Source organism: Ochotona princeps, chromosome 31, assembly GCF_030435755.1.
Source record: "Ochotona princeps isolate mOchPri1 chromosome 31, mOchPri1.hap1, whole genome shotgun sequence".
In the NCBI taxonomy this organism is placed as follows: domain Eukaryota; kingdom Metazoa; phylum Chordata; class Mammalia; order Lagomorpha; family Ochotonidae; genus Ochotona; species Ochotona princeps.
This window is the reverse complement of record NC_080862.1, coordinates 9450210-9464972: the sequence shown is the minus strand read 5'-3', so window position 1 is coordinate 9464972 and position 14763 is coordinate 9450210. Positions and strand designations below refer to the sequence as shown.

At 39.9% G+C, this 14763-nt stretch overlaps 1 protein-coding gene across 3 annotated transcripts in view; it reads right to left on the bottom strand.

Moving 5' to 3' along the window:
- Positions 1-3007: 3007 nt before the first annotated feature.
- The window catches only part of PLGRKT (plasminogen receptor with a C-terminal lysine), a 29959-nt gene continuing 18203 nt past the window's right edge, over positions 3008-14763 (bottom strand). For 2 of the 3 annotated variants that reach the window (XM_058657323.1, XM_058657324.1), the window contains exons 3-5: positions 6600-6730; positions 5800-5909; positions 3008-3408 (exon numbers count right to left, since the gene is read on the bottom strand). In XM_058657323.1, coding sequence (XP_058513306.1) covers positions 3287-3408; positions 5800-5909; positions 6600-6730 — 363 coding nt within the window. In that variant the 3' untranslated portion in view covers positions 3008-3286. The remainder of the gene's footprint in view (positions 3409-5799; positions 5910-6599; positions 6731-14763) is intronic. The other variant, XM_058657325.1, reaches the window with a different exon arrangement.

The following is a 14763-nucleotide window of genomic DNA, read 5'->3' as shown; positions in this document are numbered from 1 at the left end:
CGGGCCGATGCGTGCCGATCCGAAGCTGGGAACCTGGAACCTCTTCCAGGTCTCCCACACGGGTGCAGGGTCCCAATGCATTGGGCCGTCCTCAACTGCTTTCCCAGGCCACAAGCAGGGAGCTGGATGGGAAGTGGAGCTGCCGGGATAAGAACCGGCGCCCATATGGGATCCCGGGGCTTTCAAGGCGAGGACTTTAGCCGCTAGGCCACGCCGCCGGGCCCAGCTATGTGAAGTTTTTAGTCAGCCCTCTCAGGAACCTTAACCCCATTCGTGGTGAACCCTGTCTAGACTATATTAAAACTATATGGAGCACGATGGAATTTAAGAAGGAAGAAGTGCAAGTCTAGATTCTGGCATTATCTGCAAACCAGAACTAGATCTTGGGCATCCATTAGCGCACTAGCACGTCTCCCAGTCACTTCTTCTTTCCCATGTTCTCTCTCTAAGAGGTTAGATAAACCATGCGGAATAAGTGAAGGAAAATTACAGTCGCCCCAATCTACAGTCTCACACTAGTTTCCTGGTTCTGTTATTCTGGGTTCATATCCCTGAATCCATCCCAACGGCTGTTCTTTAATTCATGTCCTGCTCAGGACTCTTGTGAACCAAGGTAATTCCTTATTACCTGAGCTCTGGCATCGCTTCCTTTCAATATACTAATGTAGACAAAATCCTAATTCGTGTTTTTCCATTCCCGTCCCTCTCAAGAAAGTGGCCAAGCTCCTTGCTGTTAACACTCAAGGGCATTCAGGAATTGAATTGTACCATCAGCTTCTTTTCTCTTTTTAAAAAAAATTTTTTGATTTATTGTTTGAAAGGCAGAGACGGAGGTGGGCATAGAGAAGGAATCTTCCATCAGCTGGTTCATTCCCCCAAGGCTATAAGTGTGAGGTTTAATCCAGGTTCAAGCCAGGACTAGACATACCATCTAGGTTTTTTTCTGGATGGCAATGGATCTAGAACATCCAGGACTCGAAGTGGTACTTCGATAAGAAATGCCAGCATCAGAAAAGACAGCTTACCCCCCTGACTTACACACTCATTTCTTTTTTAAAAAAATAAGCATATTTTATTTTTGGTGTTTACATTGTTGAGAAGGATGCATGTTCACGTGGACCACTGATTATAGTGGGAATGATTGAGGAATGGGAAAAAATAGATGAGACAATTGCTTCAAACTTTTTACTTCTTGTATCTGGGAGCAAGGGGAGAGTAGGGAAGAGGGCTGCTCTCAGCAGCCTAACTGCATCAGTACCTGTGAATGGGGGATGGCCATCTGATATCACCCCAGGGTCCCAGTGTAGAACATGTTCCAAGGGTACTGCTGAAGTGGTTTTGATAGTTCTGAGGCGATGCTGATTTTGTTGCTCCAAGGTTGAAGAAATCCTTCCAAGGTCCATTGCCTGACATAATCCACCTTAGAGTCTCTACTCACCCAGACACTTGCTGTTAAAGCGTGGCCAGGTACAGACTCATTTTTTAAAACATATCTCTGGTGAAGAACCCTTTGCCATAGCCATTCTGAGTATCCAGCAGCAACTTCTTGGATTTGATGTGTATTTTTCTGTCTTTGTTCAAGCTCCGCCTTTGCCTGGGACACCCTTGCTGTTTGTCTCCATGTCTTCATGGAGAACTTCTATACATCCTTCCAAACAGGTTCTCTTACAACTAACAAATGCATCAAGGCAACACATAGATTTGTTATTAGCTCCTTTTGAGATAGGATCCCCATTCTGTTCCCTTGCATTCTCTTACTACTCTCCTTGACCTTTCTATTATTTGGCTTGATGACTCCTTTGAGCTTTTCCTCCCGCTTCAGTCTGTGTTGGGGTCCAAAGAAATTGAGCAAGACTCCAAGGTGAGGGAAATGTCTTTATTCTTCAGTCAGGAGGCCACTTCTTGCTATGAGCAAAGAAATAGCCCAAACAAAATGAGTGTTGTTTTTTTTAGTAAGTATCTGCATGACAGTGGTCATCTATGTGATGGTGGGTGTCTACATAACATAAAGCAGAAAGCAGTTAGTGAAGATTAGCAATGTATAAGCAGAGGTTTCTGACCTTATCACTTCAATGCAAAGAGTAATATACAAAATGCTGTCTGTCCCGTAAGTCTTTAACACTCCCAGGAATTGACTATCGCCTATTTGCTTCTTGGTATTTCAGGAAGCAGAGTGTTCTTGTAACAGGGTGCAGGCTAATCTCTGGAGGGTCCAGACTTCCAGGCAAATAGTCACTTTGACAATTAACCCTTTCAAGCCTGTGCCTTGAGAGTCCTTCTCTGTCCCCAGTATTTATCAGTCTTTTCAATGCATATGTTTATTTGTTGTCTTTCCTAATTTAGACACCCCTCACTATAACATATGCTTTTCATTAGAAGGGACCTTAGCTACCCATTCACCGCTGTAACTGCTGTGACAGTGTAGGGCACATAGTAGAAATCAATAAATACTTGTGGAATAAGTGGTTTTTATGTAGGGGTTGCATTTGAAGGAAAGAGAACAGCTGGGTGTGTTTTATGAGGATAGCTTTCCTGAGGTGTCTGGAAAAAAAAGGTAGACACACTAATCAACCTCCCCTTCTTTCCCATGTGCTTTATAATCATTATTCAGATATCATTACCCTTTCCTCTTGTGTCTGTTCTTTGCTTGATAAACATGAATTAAGTACTAACCTTTTGAACACTGGAACCATTTGTTTAGGTTCAAATCCAAGTTCTGCCCATGTATGACCTTGGTCAGGTAATCCAATATGTTTGTTCTTCTGTTTCTACATTCACAAATTGATGCTTTTTCCATGGAATTGTTGGGATGATCACAAGAACGTGTACAAAATGCTCAAACCAGTGCCTGCCATAGTAAGTGCAGAACGTGTACTGGTGGTTTTCTGTCATGTAGACAGGACACAGCTGCCCATTCAAACAATAGGGGCATTGAGGGGAGTTGAATGTGACAAAGAAAGTCTATATAGCAGAGAACTTCAATAATCAGAACATTTGCTTCCAAGACTTAAAAACAACATGATTTATTAATTTTTCCGGTTTAGATATCTGTAAAACACACATACACAGTAAATTCAAGAGTAGCTTAATGTACCTCTGTAATTTGTGCTGTTTGTTACACATTTTATTTCAAGATAGTAAAACAAAACTCATCTTACATTTTAATATTTTAAAATTAAGTTCATTTATCAAAATCTTGAGCATCTAAAAAATTGTTAAAAAAAAAAAAGCAACACGAGTCAAGCCACCAATTCTGTGTCCTAAGATTCAGTCGGTCGATACGATTTCATTTGTCTATGAAGAATTGACTCTGTTCCTTTCTGGCTTTTTCAAGGCTTTCGAAAGTAATCATTCCTCCTGGCAGTTGCAATTTGCTCTTGTCTGTTTCCAGTATGTCCTCTGCTTCACCTGAAATTAAGCATAGCAATAATGGAAAGTGACAAAAGGGTCATTGGTGAGTTTTTTGTGTTTTTGTTGTTGTTGTTGTTGTTGTTGTTGTTTTTAGCTGATTGCTATTTTGTTCCAGTGCCAGGCAATAACACAATATGGGGCTATGTCCCCAAATAACATAGTTCAACATTTCAGCCACATTCCTTAAGAGAAGAAATGTACTTCCCAGGGGAAATGTCATAACAAATTCAAAAAATTTGTAAGCAAATCTGACTTTTAAACAGTTGGTTTTTTTTTTAAGCACAGACAGGAATATTTTTGAAGACCTATTTTATCTCCATTGGAAAGTCAGACACATAGAAGAGACAGAGAGGAAGATCCTCTGTCCACTGACCCACTCCCCAAGTTGCCATAACGGCCAGAACTGAGCCAATCCGAAACCAGGAGCCCGGAGCCTCTTTCGGGTCTCCCACATGGCTGCAGGGTCCCAAGGCTTTGGGCCATCCTTCACTGCTTTCCCATGACACTAGCAGGGAGCTGGGTGGGCAGCGGGACAGCAGGGGTTAGAACCGGAGCAAATATAGGATCCTGGAGTGTGTAAGGCGAGAACCTTAGCCACTAGGCTATCATGCCAGACCCAGAAAGGAACATTTTTAAATATAGAAGGGAAAGAACACCAAGACAAGTAATTCCCTGGAACAAGAAAATTTAATTTGGTTTGGAATGGTTTGGGATGGAGGAACTTCAGAGCCCAGTCTGTTTTTCAGTTATGTAAAATTAAGTGGTAGAAAAACAAAGTTAGTTGAAATGGAAACTTCTCAGGAAAGTTACTTTTTGACCTCAAATTATTTATCCATCCTGAAATTCATGTTACTGTTAATAACAGTGACTACTCCCTTGTCTGTCCAGACATGTGCACACACATTTCTACAAACATACACATATTTCCACACACACTTCTGTCAGAAAACATCTAGATCATGCAGTGATTTCCCAGACCTGGTGACATTTGCCAATTTTTATTTCTGAAGACTAATTAACAGAATGTTTTAAATTGTGTAATATATAGTGTTTATACCCCAGAGCCTGCCCTTTCTTTAGGCACTTTCTAATGCAATGTTTAATGTATTTGTTTTTATTGGCACTATGATTAGCAACTCCCCAGAAGTGGTAGGAATCTGGAAGACAAAGCTGTCTTGGACTGCTAGTTAGCTCTGTTTTCCTGGGATATGAATGGCTACTCTGGAAGTACCAGACAATAGGAGTCAGGCTCTGTGACAACAGTGGTTTGCTCTTTAATTTTTAACAAGTAGAAGAAGAAGAAATGTATGCACATTGTTATAAATGTTACTGACACAAAGTAGAAGTGGCACTTCATAAAATGTGTATAATGCCTAATGATAAATTCTATATAGCAGATTTCTAATCACTAGATGCTTTCACTGATTATTGCTGAATTGTGGAATCCATAACTTAAAGCTATGGTTGCAGTTGGTGAAACTGTAATTCTAGTCAACGTGATTATGACATTTTGTTCACACACATTAAAGAAGAGGATAAAAGCAAAACAATGATGACATATATAAGAATTTTACTGTTTTCACAGAATATTGTGGACCATCTCTTTATGAAATCAAGTAATAGTTGTTGAATATTGGAAGACTATAACAGCTGTAGATACAATGCACTATTACACTTAATTTGCATGACTAATTTTTTCATCTGTTTTTTTTAAAGTGTAGACCACAGGTGGCAAACTTTCTCACAGGGCAGAAGATTAAATACTTTAGAGGTATAACCTTGTGTTTCAATTTCCATTGTTTAGTTCTGTCATATTCACAGATACACAGCCATAACTAATGCATAAATAATAAATACATTTTCAAAAATAGATGGCTGGCCCAAAGGCATTGGTTTTCCAAAATAAGAAGTCAAGCCCTGACTTGGCATGTCCTAAGTATCTGTAGTGCTGATGTATAAAAGCTAACTTTAAACCACCAACTGGATGTCCCTTAAGTTGGAGATATTGCTATACCTTTATGTCAGTAAAATGTATTTACACTTCTATAATACATATATAATTAATACAAATAATATTTGTATAGATGCTATATACTACTATGAGTATATAACATCTATACTATGAGTAGTATAGCATTTATACAATTAAATATCTGCTTTATATCATTTAATTTAAAATAAATATCTATTTAGTCACCAGCTTACAAAATTTATGGAAATGTAACAAATGGTCAGTTCCTCTGAGCTAGTGTGTGAGGGATCCAAAAAGCTGGCCAGTCGAAGCTTGGACAGAGGGTCTTACTGAAATCGTCATAGGTTTAGGGGATCCTTGAACAACAAAAAAAATAATAATCTGAAAGTAGGAACTAGGATTTATCGAAGACTTACCTTTCATTCTTTGTAGAAGGGTCCCATACCCCAAGTCACACTGGTAGGCAAAGATAAAGCTTAATGGAACAATAGGGACGAGAAGGGCTGGCTTCTTTCGTTTTATTGCTCTGTTTCAACAACAAAAAAGCAACCAATATATATACACATATATATATACATACATATATTTGCAGAAAATTTGCCTATTTTTTTGGAAGAAAGTTCTCCATTTCAGAAGTTACGAAGTTCATTTGTACCTTCTCGGGAGCTAGGATTTTCCTACCCAATATCCCTCATCTGATTGTACAGGTCAAGGTTTATGATTTGGTCATCTCTATTTTTGAGGCTCAGATTCATTTTTTAAAAGGTAAGGGGAGTGAACATTGAACTTAGTGATTGGGACACATATCCGACATCAGAGTGACTGAGTCCCAGTTCTGGTTCCTGGCTCCAGCTTCCTGCTTTTCAAACCCTGGGAGGCAGAAGTCACGGCCTAACTCACTGGAATCTTCCTGCCTATGTGTTCTCATTTCCTGGTTCCAGCCCTGGCATTGCTCCTTCGATCACAGGCATTTTTCTTCTGTTTCTTCCTACCCTTCATTCTCAATGAAACAGAGAAACTGGCAGGAGAAATATGTGAAACTAGATTAAGTATGACTACCCTGGTTCCACAGAGTAATCCCCAAAGACTGAGCTGCAAGAGGTTGCTCTGTTTACATGTATACTACATAGACCAAATAGCCCACTTAATAATATGATAATGGTAAAGATAAAATAAAGTAAATTATTTAAGAAAACTGTGTAAATAGCAAACTTACCCAGCTGTTAGTGAGATGGTTGTAAGGCCAAAAAAAGTTCCATAATACTTGAGGAACTCCCGAGACCAAGCAATCTGCATGGCCATTTGTCTCTCCCTCATTTCATTCTGTAACATTAGCTGCCTTTCCAGCTGAGAACAAAACAAAAGATACAGTGTGGTTACTCATCTTTTGAATATGAACATAGAGTTAGCCACTTTTCCAGTTGATTTTCCTTCTTCTGTTTCTTTCCTTCAGTTATTAAAATCCCAAGTTTTACTGAAGTCCCTCTGGACAGCTACTTCCAAAAATGCCGTGGCAGTGAAATCTTCCTGAACTACTATATGCAGAACATATACTGATAGTCAGTTTCAGTGTCTGGAAGTCTTGACTATATGTGATCTGTAGCTTCTATGCAAATATCACATACATATGTAATTTTTCTGTTACATATGAGGAAAGATCTAGGTGTCTTTAAACACAAAAACAGCTTATTGGACTTCATAAATTAACTACTTTCATGGAAATAATTTTGTCTTCCAGACCCATTCTACTGTGAATTGAAATTCATTTGAAGTATTTAGGTCCAAATCACAGCATGATAGGATGATAGAGGGCTGTTACATGGAGACATCAATAGGTTGTTCTTTACCATCTATTTCTTGCTCCACGTCCTTGAACATTGGTCAGTGCTTTTTGCTGCTTGGAACTTAAGGCAGGTAGAGCCCACATCACAGATGCAGAATGAGTACCTGAATGACCTCTTTTCTAAACAAAGTGGAAAAGCAACGGACTGAAAAGCCAAGCTCAACATTTGCACAGAGTGATGCTCTTGAAGAAGTGTTGTCTTGGGTTGTGTTGTAGGTTTTGTTTGTGATTTTAGTTCTGAAATCATGCCCCGTAGATTGATAGCCAAGCCAGAAAGGAGAAAGTGGAGACCCCTTGGTGCAAACCACTGGTTGGGGAGAAATGGTAACATGACTCATTCTTCCCCCGCCCCCGGCCCTGTTTCTGCTGGGGGCGGACAGGAAGAGGATAATGGAAGCTTAAGATACAACCAGGGGGTTCAGTTCTTTGCTCCTCCTGGGGATTGAAGAACTGGGGGATGTAAAGGAATCTCAGATGGATTTGGGAATCCTCTAACAGAGAGGATGAGTAGCCTGAATCCTTTTAGGAATTCTTGTGGCTGTCACTTATGACAAAGCAGAAACAGTTGGAGATCCGATTGAGGCATAGAGCAAGCTAAAGGGGGCGCTCCGATCACCCCAAGCTGCCAAGAAGTGTGGAAAAAGCTCCCAAGGTTCTGATGTCACCTCGTGAGGAGCACAGCAGTGAGAGCTAAGAGAAAGCAACCTAGCAGACAGTCCCCAAGGTTTGGGGGCTTACAAAGGACCCCAGGGGCAGCAAACACAATCCCACTGCGAGATGGGAAAGAACTCACAACCTTGGTTCGACTCCAAACAGATCTCCTGGGGATTGTTCAAAGACTTGGGCTTTTTTATATTAAATGAGAATTTTTTACTTGCCATGTCTTTGTTAAGGCAATATAGACATGACAATACCTGAGAACCAAATCAAAAACCGTATTTTAGATAAGAAAAAAAAACATAGACTAACATGTAAAATAAGACAGCTATCGGGAAAGCTGTGAGCATTTTAGTCTCAATTTGCACTACAGACATTTTATTTACTTGAGAGAGAGGGAAAAAGAGAGAGAGTGCCACACACAGAGAGCTTCCATATGTGGGTTCACTTCCCGAATGCCCATAATAGTCAGGACTTGGCTGGGCTAAAGTCAGTGGCCCAAAAGCTCAATTTTGGTCTCCCACATAGGCGGAAGAGCCCCAGCTTCTTGAGGCATTAACATTGACCTCCAGATCTGCTGAAATCAGGAGCCAGGAGCCAGAGCTAGCCATCATACCAAGGTACTTTGGGGGGGACATGTGTGTCTTACCTGCTAGCTTAAATACCATGCCCTCTATAAATATTTTATATACTCAATGTCTGGTAAATATTTTAGGAAGAATCAGGGTAAGGAAGCAAATAGAAATCTGAGCTTCTTTAAAGAAAAAAGATGACGGGGCGTTTTAATCCAATCACTATTGAATATAAACAATTTCACATTATTCAGACTTTATAAGAATTAGTGACATCTTATTATGTACCTTCCAACAAAGATTACAACATAATTACATCATTTTTACTTTAAGATCGAAAGTCTTATAGGCAAAAAGGTTACAATACACAAAAATGAGATTAGCAGTTTAGCAAAAAAAAAAAAAAACTTTATATTAAGTTATAGATAAAAACATAAATGGACTTTCTCCAGCAGTATCAGAAGAGAACAGTAAGTTAAGCAGATAACAGAACCAGGAAATGAAAAACAAAATACCATGAACTTCTCAATTATCTAAATGCTTTAAAGCCGCAGCTCCTAACAGTGTCTGACCCGTTACAAGAACTGTTAACTGAAGTTGAAGAGAATTTCAGAACTTAAATAAAAACCGTAAGGGCTTCTTCGGTTAGTAAATAAATAAAAACTGATTTACTGATTGAAAGACAGAGTCAGGATGGGGGTAGTGGGGAGGAGACACGGAGAGAGAGTTCTTCCATCTGCTGGTTCACTTCCCAGATGGCCACGAAGGCCTGAGCCAAGAGCCAGGAACTTCTTCAAGATTTCCCACTTGGGTGACAAGGATGTCCTCCACTGCCCTTCTCAGGTGATAAACAGGGAGCGGAAATGGAAGTGGAACAGCCAGGACTCAAACCAGTGCACTACAGACACTGGCTTAACTCACTGTGCCACAGTGCTACCCCGGGGTTTCCTCGCTTTATAAAGGACTTATTTCCTAGTTTGATAATCTTTCACTGTGTCAGTCCTAATAATACAGAAAGAGGTCTGTCCTGCAGTCCTCAAACCTAAGAATAGTAGAACAAAGGTAGGTTTCAAAAAAATAAAGTCAGAAACAAACAATGGTATATTTGTTTCTGTTTTATTTTGCTAGTTGATGCAATAACAAAAATAACATGGCTGACCATGTGCTAAATACATGCTGAAGATATAAATTGCCTTCCCCTTCTAAACCTGGGAAGTTAGTCTATGAGTTGCAGTCAGTGGAATCTATTCTAAACAAATTTAAACAGAACAAGATTTTTCAGGGCACTTACCAACATAATTTCTGGGGTGCCATGGAAGTTTTCATTCTACACAATGAATAACAGTACAACCAAAGAAACACCCAGCCAAAACATGGGGTTCTGCTAGGATGATTCCACATCTGTTGCCTCCTGCTGCAGATGCTATGGATCAAACACCAAAACTCCATCTCCCAAAATACGAGTTGCCCCTGTAATACTGCTCAGAACAAGATCCAGTGCCTTCTCAAAGCGTTCTGCTGCCCATCATTCCACCTCCCTAATCTCTCACGGGGATATTCGCTTGGTAGAACCAGCTCAGGTGTAAAATTCAGCTGCAAGGAAATCTGGAAGATTTGTCTTTGGCATCTCAGCCTCTGATACTAACGTAGACATGCCCTAAGATAAGTAGAAAGGAGACTGAAAGTTAAACGCAGTCATTATTAGTATCTCAGTTGAGAGTTGAGGAATTAAAGTTTGATTGTCCCTGTGTTTACAATTATGAAATTGTGGATCTAGGATTCAAACCCAAGTCTACCTGTTTTAAAATCCCATCTTGCCCTTTGCTTTAAGTAAATCTGCAAGTCAATATGGAAGAAAAAAGGGGGGGGTTGTTGTAGAGTGGACAGCGTGTGATTGCCATCTCAAAGCCTTTAACTTTCTATTTAACTTACACAAGAATTTTAGGCACATACCATGAGTTCTTAATTATGCTGAGGAAACAGTGAACCTAATTTTTTTAAAAGGATGTATTTTTGTTTTTATTGAGAAGGCAGATTTACAAAGAGAAAGACGCAGAAAGATGCAAAGACCCTCTGTCCACTGGTTCAGTCCCCAAGTGGCTGCAGTGGCCAGAGCTGAGCCAATCCAAAGCCAGGAGCCTGGAGCTTATTCCAGGTCTCCCACATGGGTGCCAGGTCCCAAAGCTTTGGGCCGTCCTTGACTGCTTTCCCAGGCCACAAGCAAGGAGCTGGATTGATAGTGGAGCAGCCAGTCCATGAACCAGTGCCCATACAGGATCCTGGCACATGCACCACAAAGATTTAGCCACTGAGCCAATGTGCAAGGTCCTGAGCTGGATTTTTCTACTTGGGTCTCTTTGAAAGAGCCTATTCACTCACCTGTCTGCCCTTTCTCACCACGCTTCACCCAGGTAGTCTGATTTCTGTGAGCACAACTCTCCGAAACTCCCAGGGCCCTTGTTACTCCTTTATCCTTACCATATTTAATTCCTCAAACAAACTTGACACAACCACAGTATCCAAATAATGACCACAATTGGAGCCTGTTTTCAGAACATTCTGAAGCACAGCCTTCTCTGCCCTGCTGCATAAGAAGTGCTTCCCAGCTAAAGGCTCTGGACGAGATCAGGCCTCTGGTTCTACCAGAAAGTCAGTATGCATGCTCAAGTTTGGGATGAAACAGAAAGCTGGAGAATTCAAAATGTGTTACTCCCCTCCAGTATCTTGCAATATCAAGGGAAAAGGAAATGCTTAAGAACAGACAAGCACTGAAGCCTTTCACAGAGGGACTCTTTCCTCAAATCCTATATGACTTCACTTTTCCCCAGAATTTCCATGGCTGCCATCCTTATTTTTCAGTCCTCTCACTTTTTAGTGAGATCATCACCGTCCAAAATCCAGCTACCACCTCTGGCTGATGGCTTCTGCACCTGACTTTCCATCTTGGAACTCTTTTTGGTGATGGATTTTTATTCCTTCCAGAATCTCAGATACAGATAATAATAGTAACCACCCATGGGGTTGTGTTGAGGACTTAACATTTGCTGAGATTTGCATGCAGAAGTAAGACAACCCTGTGATTGAATTTGAAAACTTATATACAAATGTATGTTTTTTAAGATTTATTTTATTTTACTTGAAAGTCAAGAGTTACAGACAGTAATGAAAGAGATAGAATCTTCCATCTGCTGATTCACTCCCCAAATGGCCACCATGGCTAGAGCTAGGCTAGTCCAAAACCAGGAGCCAGGAACTTCTTCCCTGTCTCCCAACAAGGATTCAGGGGCCCAAAGCCTTGTGCCATCCTCCACAGCTATTCCAGTCCATTAGCAGGGAACTGTTGGGAAATGGAGCAGCTGAAACTCGAACCAGTGCTCACATGGAATGCTCACACCATGGGCCAAGGATTAGCCTGCTATGCCACTGTGCCATAGCACCATCTATTCAAATTTATAATGTGCCTGCTCTTTGATTTAGTACTTCCACTTTCCAGCAGTCACCCCTCAATAAAAACTCATTTCTCCCCTCTTCGTCCTCTTCCTTCTGCTTAAGCCAGGTCTCCCATGTGGGCACAGGGGCCCAAGGACTTGGGCTACCTTCCACGGCTTTACCAGGAGCATTAGCAGGGATCCAGATCAGAAATGGAATAGACAGGACTCAAATTGCTGTTCATATAAGATGCTGTCATGGCAGGTGACGCTTAACTCACTGTGTCATACACCATACCAATCCCTTCCTCCTGCTTAGCATCTTCATCATCATCATCATCATTCCTATTTAGCTGTGGACAAATCAGCTTGTTAAATGGAAGAAACAGTATGGTAGAGGGTACAATATGCTACTATTTATCATTCAAGCATATTCACATTTGTATACATCAACTATTCTTACTAAAATGTGTCTGACTTTACAGGCTGTCTTTGAAAGAGTGTTTAAGAAACTCATTTGAGGAGGTGACTCATGTCACTTGGCACAGGAATAGAAGGAAACTTTCACTGTATATTCCTTTGTGCTTTTTCAAAAGTATGATTCATGTACACAGAGTTGATATTTTTTAAATTGTAATTGTCTTATAAACAAAGAAATAAGAATGAGTCTGTCCCCAGGTGGCCTAGGAAGTTAGCTATCTGGGGAGCAGATAAGCAGCTAATGGAATATTCACACATTAAAATAGCCTACAGCTTTGACAATGATGTGTTATGAAAGCTATGCACAGCACTAAATACAGTGCCAGGTGCAATAATCATAATATAAAATTTCACAGATAATATGGTAACAATTGGGAACACTTTTTAAAAAGTAATACAAAAAGACTAGAAGAAATGTAAGTCATGGCTGTATTGGCATAATGGCAGCGTGGTAATCTTTTCCTTTTGTGTACACATATATCCTATGCATTGCCTCGAGTCACTCATTACTTTTCTGTTTAAAAATTGTTAAAAGGAAAAATACAAGTAGGGACTCATGGGTAGTAATATGCAGACTTCTCCCTTTTTTTATTCTACTTTGGAATCATCAACGTAAAAAATAAACTATTGGCTCATCCACTCCGAAAGGAAGTTCTCATGTTAGCCAATGTTGTCCAACCCATAAAACTCACAAGCTAAAGTGACAATCTATTAAAATTACTTATGTTAAGCCACCTAATTCTTCAACAGACACATGAACAGGCAATAGAGGGCTATCAGACAGTTGAGGGAAAACAAGAGCACACTAGGGAAGAATGAAGTTAAGGAAATAAGGTACCCAGAGTAGGGAATAAGAGATCATTCAGGACAGTATAGAACAATGGGGGCCCATGTGACTCAAATCTTCCTTCTCTGTTTCTGGTCCCCTGAGGGACCACTGAATTCTCTAGTTATTTTGCTATTTTAGGCTCCACTGAGGCAGCCCTCAGAAAGAGTGATGTCAGTACCACAACGTGAGTGAATTCCATATTTGTAACAGTGAACAAAGAGGGTAAATACCAAAGAGTACAAATCATGGAAAGTCAGGTGGAAGTCAGGATAATGGGAGAAGATGTTAGAGTAAGGCTTGAGGAAAATGTTCAGTCCATGAAAACGACTTGAACTTTAACATTGATAAGGATCACACATAATTAATCAAGAAGGTACAGCAATGAAGAATCTTTAGACAATAGATAAATTAGCATTAGAATATACAAATCAGAACTTTAGTATAAATAAGGACAATTTTCAAAGTATAAATAATAATAGTAAAATTTAACAGCTGCTTTCAGAAATTTACAGACCTTATAAAAAAATAAGAGTGTTGAAGATCAATGCAAAGTAATTAACAAGCTTAATTATGTGTATACATTAGGGTCAATAAACATTGAAAAACATTATAGACATTCAGAGGACACTGTATTATTCCACCATAAAAGATACAAATAAATTCCACAAAGTAGAACTCAAATAGTTTATACCACAGTGTTATAAAGGTAAATGTTGGGCTACCTTACATCAAATTATAGGCAATTTTATTCTTACTTTTCACTTCTTACGGGGTTGTGGAGATTACTTAATCTTCTCAAACTCAGAGACTCACTGGGGGGGAAATAATATTAGCCTCATAACTTCTCTTATTTTCAAAATGATAAAATTAAAGACTGTTCATGTAACAAATCTCTAGAAGGAAGTAGATGGGCTCCAAAGAGAATAAGTAAGAACTGGTGAGAACTTGGATGTGGGAGGAGAATGAAAAGGAATAAAGGTTGTCTCCCTGTATTGGAAAAAAAAAAAAGTCTTATTTGGAAAAAAAAAAAACTTATTTGAAAAAAAAAAAAAAACGTCTTTGCAGATGTGACTAAGGACCTTGAGTTAAGATCGTCCTGTGTTATTCTAGGGGATTCTAAATTCAGTGACAAGTAGTGTCCTTATTGAAGAAAAAATGCCTATGAAGATGGAGGAAGAGATGAGGGTGCTACATCCAGAAGCCAGGAATATCCGGAACCATCAGAAGCTGGAGGACTTGAAGAAGGCATCTTCATTATAGCATTCACAGAGGCCATAGTCCTGCTGGCATGCCTTGATTTCAAACTTCTGGACTCCAGAACCGAGAAAGAATACACAGGTTGTTTTAAAGCCACTAATGTCATTAAGGTGGCTTGATAAGCCAATGGACCTACCAATACAGAAAACAAAGGAATTGCAATTCTAATGCCAAGGGAATGACTTCAGCTTCGAAGATACAGAATTTGCAAGGACTGGAAGTGATCAGGCAGCAAAGACATCATCCATTTACACAGAGCCACTCCACTGTTCAATAGCCTGCCTGACCACTTGGGGCAGCCCTGGGTCTACAAG